The following is a 6,906-nucleotide window of genomic DNA, read 5'->3' as shown; positions in this document are numbered from 1 at the left end:
CACCTTCACCAGGCTTACAGGAACTACTGGGAAGTTCCAGATTTTTGGCTCATTTACTACTTCATTCATTTTCATATTGAACTCAGTGAGTACAGATACCTCTGAGTTATTTCTGCCACCCTTGCATTAAAAAGCTGCAACAGAGTTTTATACTGCCAATACCTAATACAGGAGTGATACTGGGAGGAAAACAACCCCAAAAGTTTTGGCAAAATGTTTTAAATTATATGGTTTAGGCAACAAGAGGAAGAGGAGAAATTTGGTTTGGGGAAAATTAATTAATTGGGTCCTTATGGTAATGTATTTAAATTACCATAAGGTAACAACTTACAGCAATGCTTGTGAAAGATTGTCCCTCTTTAGTAATGATCAGCTGAGAAAGACATTTCCGTGTCAGTTAACACTAAAGTTCATCTCTCCAACTGATCAGATCTGAGAAGTTATGTATTTCTTTTTAAGCCGAATGTCTTAGAGCACAGTCCTCCAATACAATTAATTCCATCACCACAGACCTATTAATGATGGGTCCCTGCATTAACAGTCTTAAAGTCTTTTCACTCTCATGGAGTGAAAACAGAAGAAGGATTAAGCTGTTGCTGAAAAAAAAAAAAGGCAAGCTAGAACATCTGCTGTATGTACTGAGCAACACTCCAAACTGTCTCATAAGTCTAACATATGCTCCCTGTCTTGCCGCATACTTGTTCAAGATTTAGATCGTGACATAGTAATGGCAAATAAACCATGTTATCCTTCAGTTATAAACAACATTTTTCTTCTCAAACCATTCTTTTCTTTAGAGTGTTCCTCTACAGTGAAATGTTTTTTGACCTTTCATCCAATTGGTATCACTACTGTGTAACCCCCCTCACTTCAAATTGTTTTACAGCACTCAGATAGAGGCTGCTACAGTGCTGAGCAACTTTGAAATTTAACTTCAATGTTTAAATATTTAGCAAGGCGAGGAAAATAAATGGTACAATCATAGGTATGTTAATGGTACAATGACAGATGAGAAGCTAAAGATTGTACTAAAATATGGATTTGGACATATCAAAAGAGGTCCTTCTCACTGTCAGGATGAAGTACAGCAGTGTAACAATGAACCACAGATACTATTTCAGTGAACTTTTCTGGATCCAGACAGGATACACGTGTATCTCCATGTAATATAATTTGTGAACAAATGCCGATCTTGGCTCTTGTTGGCAAGGAATTAAATGAGAACACCATGGAACTACTTACAACCTTCCTACCTTCTTCATGTTCCATGGAAAGAATATTCCTTTATTGACTTAAAACTGACATTCAGGTTTATTTCAAAGACAACATCCCTGAACTATTTGTCCCTTAGGAGATAAATCAATCTCTCAGTGAGAAAACTTGTCTCATTATCTTTCTGTATATGATTCCTATCTATTATATTTATCCAGGCCTTCTCCAGCTATTCAAATTACTTCTAAATATTTACTACAAGTAAACAAACGCACTGAACTAATGACAATGAAACAAATGCACACATGAGAAGCTAAGTGAACCAGGAAAATGCTGGCTAAGGATTTTTGCCAAGGACTTCACAAAAAGCTTATCTGCTCTATTTCCTTGAATTCTAGTCTTATAGTCAAGTTTGGTTTTTTCCTAGTCTCATATGGCAAAGCAAAATGAACTAGACCAGCCCAGATTGATGTATCAGGTGCTACATTACAGTAAGACATTTGCCATCACTAGAAAGCACAGCTGTGACTCTGCATGAATGTTTTGTTGGGCATTCATTCTCACAATATTCTAAAAAATAAACCACTCACTCCACAACCTCTGAGCACTTGCTACATTACAAAGTGCTATGCATATGTTGACTGACAGATTGCTTTAATGTTTGTTCAGATTCTCTCTTGGTACAGGTTCCACATGGGTGGATCTCAGAAGTGCAATAAAGTATTTTCAAATACTGAATATACACAAAATTGAAATATTTGGGGAAAAAAAAAGTGATTAGAGATTATGTTTGTCTGGACATTAAAAAAAAACACCTCAGTAAAGTAAAGAACAGGATTACACCTATATCTGAAGTCAAGAAACACCACAATTTATTAGCTAAAAACTGCTTTACTTGGCAATAGCTTCAAATGCACTTTGCAATGAAAAATCAGGTTATATTTTGGTGAGAATAAATACTTTTAACAGTATGCCAACTTTCTTTTTCACACTCAATAGCTTCTGAGATATATTTATGTAGGGGTCTTCCCATTTCTATACAATAAACAGTTTATTTCTACATCATAGAATTATTAAACCTAGATTATCAAACTATAAATAAATGTACTTTTAAAAATCCAACAACAAAGAAGATGTGTGTCACAGCATAAAACTCATAAAGTCTCTTTAAAGTGTCAGATTCCCACTTTGTTAGTAAATATCTCTATTATGTTTGAAACAGTTTTCTTCCAACTATTTATTCATACTGTATTATTCATTCTAATTCTTATGGTCTTGTTTGTGAAAACAAATGAGATATCAATTTATTTTAAAATACTTATCAAGGAGCATCTCTATAAATAAAGTCATGTACAATGATACTAAGATAAATATTTGTGTTTAAAGACAATTGACTATTTTTCTACAGGAATTTAATTTCTATGGGAATTAAAGTATGCACTTGAGAAAACTCAACTTTTTATGGAGAAAAACACAACATCAGTATTTGGGACAGGCTGCCAAAACAATGCTATATTTAGCATGGAGCAAAAAGGATAAATCCAACATCCAGCACACACTGTTTCCTAATACTTATTCCTCATTTCTACTTAGAAAATATCAGATTATAGATTCAACATTTATGGAACAACTTATCTCAAAGGAGTTGCCCACCTGAAAAAATCAAGTACATCCCTATGCATGCATAATTTGTTGAATTTAATTAATCAATTTTAATTTTAAAGATATTTCTTTAAACCAAAGGTTTGCTCAAGGATCTTACACAATATATGTACACCCTTGGTGGCCAGAGAAATATGAATTATTGGGAGCAGCCAGGTTTTTGGAAATCAAGTAGTATTTCCCTTGTTCACTGGTAGAGTTTTCTCAAAATATGTATACTCTCATGGAAACAAATTATTTTTGTAGACTCATCCCCTACAATCAGAATGTTAGTTTACTAGTTAAATAAATATCCTGATAAGTAGACAAATAAATATCCTGGAGCAGACTTTTTTTCCTCCCAAATCCTCATTTTTCAAATCTCTTCCAGGAAGGAGCAGAAGGGAGAAGGCACAAGAGACATGCATACTTTACCCAGTCCCTTCTTCTAAGGGTTCAAATGTTGACATTTATAAATGTGGCACTTGCAGTGCATTGTGAAAAGTAAACAGCACGGCATAAAGAAATCAACATTTTTATAAATTTAACTGTGCTAGCTCAGGCTCTCATAGTCAAGCAGTGCTTTTTGACAAGGGGCCTTCATCCACATGCAGACATTCTCTGACACCATTGTAGCTCTGTTGTCTCCAGATTGTTTCTCTCTAGCCCCATGCTGTAACCTCAATATTTCTAGGATCTTAAAAAGAGGTTCTAAGCATTTTCAACTCTGCTGATCATTAATAATTTCCAGTAAAGTTAGATCACCTACAGAGGATTTTTCTCTAATGTGAATAGCCTAGATTTTCTTACTGTGGCCAAACTGAATGTCAAGACTAATCGAGATTGTCCAGCAGCTTTCCATCCTTCACTGTTCTTTCCTGCCTCTGAACTCACCACCCAGTACTTGTGTGAGTTAAGCAGAATCACAGAAACTGAGCTGGATGAAAAATGGGGGAGAGGGGAGGTGCTAGGAAAGGTTATTTTCCAGAAGGATCAGTTTCACAGTTCACCTTCCAGCTGCACAACCAACCATGCCAGCTGGATGAAGTCGGGAATTGATGAGGGGGAGCAGGAGGTGACAGAGCCTGCCAAATCAAGCAGTGCTGACACCAGGGAAGCCCTGGTACCTCTTGCAGACCCCCCAGCAGCAGCCCACTTAATTTGATGGGGCAGTATTTTGGTGATTTTCAATCTTTGATATATGCCATGTTCAGTAATTACTCAGCAGAACAGTACTCACTTCACTCTTCCCTGAGTTGCATGGATTCCATGAGAGGATACGGCAGTAAAACTCTATTTCTGCTAGAAAGATAAACATTTTGAGCACAATTTCAGGGCAGAGTCATCCATTTAGAAAGGGCTGTTTTTGCAGTCATTCTTTAGGAAGGAGCTTACTTTAAAAAAGACACAAATACATATAAATACTACTGATAAAAACAGAGCCATGTTGTATTTACATTTTTCAGTTGTTCAAGGTCACTGACATTTCTTTCCTCAACCACCTGCTAGCACAGTTCCCTCCCTACAAAGATGCTGCAAGTAATATCTGCAGACAAAGCCTGTAAGCATTCCTAGAGTTACAGAAATTGTGGCTTTTAAAATGCCAACAGCTTCATTCTCTTAACTCTTTTTATTTTTGCTGTTGTGCAGATCTATGTATCTACTTCTCCTAGGTTGAAATAAAAAAAGCCAGTTCCATTTCATTCTAGCATTTCTCCAGATGTTTGCAAAAAATCAAATACAAGCAGTGAATTCTTAATTAGAATAACATGCCTATGCTGAACAAGACATCCTGATATCATTAGCCTGATAATACTGAAAACCTCTCAGAACTGTAACTTCCAATGAGCATAAACTACTGTTATGATCCCAAACACTCATTTTTTCTTAATTTTCCTCATAAAGGATCAATAGTTCTCTGATGTAACAGCACCTTATTAGCTTACCTTGAGACAGCGGTCTAACTGTTTCAGAACTGCCTGTTTTAGTTATTTTACTGTTTGCACTGTCCAAACACAATAGGAAACATTATGTATGTTCTCTCATATCAAAAGATATTAAAAGAATGATGAGACATTGTCCAGAGCCCTCATGCTCATAAAATGAAGTAGTTACAGCCAATCTATGATTGAAGAAGCATGCTTGATGAGACACAAGGTAAGACACAAATTTTCTTTCAGCAAATGGATTTATTGACAATTGACTATAACCATGTACAGCATCTATGCATCTCCCATTGGAAGAATATCCAGTGATAGAGCTAACGTTAGTGTGATACACAGCTTTACTCAATAATCCCACTGCATTTCTAACAACAAACAGTGGTGCATTCCACAATCATAAATGGCCAAAAGCACCTAGGTGTCCAAGAGAACAGAAATTTTAAATTCTTAACAAAAAATGAAACCTGATACTGCATTCCCTAAATTTTAATTCCATTCAGCATGGTGTCTGTTGCAGTGAATTTTAATCTATACACTGATGACCGAGTTTGGCCCCTGATATTCATGAAAGCTACAGCCTGTCAAAATGAAATCCCAAAGGATTTCTTGCGACTGACCCAAGAAACAAGACTTTGATTTTTTTTTTCTCCATAGAAAAGACAGAGATTAAGGCAAATTATCTCTACACCCTCTCCCTCAGAACATAAAGTCTTTTCTCTCTATTCAGTCACTGAACTCCAACAGAAGGTATCAGTTACTATGGTATCTTTTGTAAACACTTGTTCATCTGAAAAAAATGAGAAGAAAAAAGAAAGAGAGAAAACCTCCAAATTGCTTACTTGCAATTATGGTAATAAACAACTTGTAGTCACGAACACCTCGGGTCAGCAATGAATGCATGATATTGAGACAAATGTCTCCATAGTACATTAACACTTCCTTCAAGCCATTCAGTTCCACAAGAGTTCATCTGAGGTTGCACATTAAATTCAAAGGAGCAGAAGTTGTATCAATGGTCTCAGCAATTTACCAAACTCCTTCTAAAACATTTGCATTTAAAGTGCAATCCCGATTTGGACCTCTTTAACCAGCTCATTTGTAGACCACACAGCAAGAATTATTAATGTAAACTAAACCACCATATTTTGTAATAACAGAACCACATTCTGTAAATATTTAGGAAAAAGTCTGAGAAGTAGAGAGCAACTGACCATAAAATGATTAGCATTGCTCTGAAACCAAAAGCAAAATCCTAATTAAAAAAAAAACCACAACAACCAACAAACCAAAACAACTCAAACATTATATACTACTGCATAAGGGTTTAACTCTAGCATTACTCACTCAGCTACACAAAACGCATAATCTAGATTAATACACAAAATGTTTTATTTCACAGTGAGGTACATAAAGCTTCTAACTTTAGTAGACTAAGGCTAGGAGAGAATTGCCTGTTAAGATAAAAATTGTTTCACATTCCTGAAATATTCTCACCTATTATTGTTTCTGAAATAAGGCACCAATGATTATTTATCCATCAATAGTTCACCTCTGCACCCACCCATTTAGAAATTAAAATGGATTATGTGAGGGTCAGTGATCTGCTGACCATCTGCTGACCCAGACAACAGCACACATTAATGTGTACAAGTACCAAGCAGTATTTATTAAAAAACAATTTAAAAATAGCTCATATGTAAACATTCTACAAAAAACTGTTAGTTTTTTCTTAGTGGTGTCAGCAAAATATTCCTGTAGAACTAACCAGCTGCATTATTGTTTCTCAATTACAGAAAAGTATAAAAGCACACGTGTGCACATTAAATTGCCTCACATTCGGTTTGAGTTGAAACGGCACAGCCCTTCAAACTATTGAGCAAAACCCCCTACATTTCCAGCCCTGGTTGCAAACAGTTCAATGAAAAGATGACCCTTGATCCAAATTTTTGATTAGGAAGGGCTGGTGCCTTGGAAAAGACCTGTTCAAAGCTCCTCACACAGGGCCAGGCCGCTCACTGAACTTGTTCCCAACCTGCAGTCAGAGGAAACCACCTGTAAAATAGCACACTTAAATTAACAGCTCGGAGTTTCCTTAGGGGAGGCACTGGCC

The 6,906-nt window shown here is 36.1% G+C and overlaps 1 protein-coding gene across 1 annotated transcript in view; it reads right to left on the bottom strand.

The window, feature by feature from the left end:
• Window positions 1-6,779: 6,779 nt before the first annotated feature.
• TRIL (TLR4 interactor with leucine rich repeats) overlaps window positions 6,780-6,906 on the bottom strand; it is a gene marked incomplete at its 5' end in the record, with an annotated part of 2,338 nt that continues 2,211 nt past the window's right edge. Inside the window, one exon of the mRNA XM_031057629.1 lies at window positions 6,780-6,828. Coding sequence (XP_030913489.1) covers window positions 6,780-6,828 — 49 coding nt within the window. The remainder of the gene's footprint in view (window positions 6,829-6,906) is intronic.

The sequence above is a fragment of the Geospiza fortis genome, unplaced genomic scaffold (assembly GCF_000277835.1).
Source record: "Geospiza fortis unplaced genomic scaffold, GeoFor_1.0 scaffold95, whole genome shotgun sequence".
NCBI classification, from domain to species: Eukaryota; Metazoa; Chordata; class Aves; order Passeriformes; family Thraupidae; genus Geospiza; species Geospiza fortis.
This window is presented reverse-complemented; position numbering and strand designations above follow the sequence as displayed.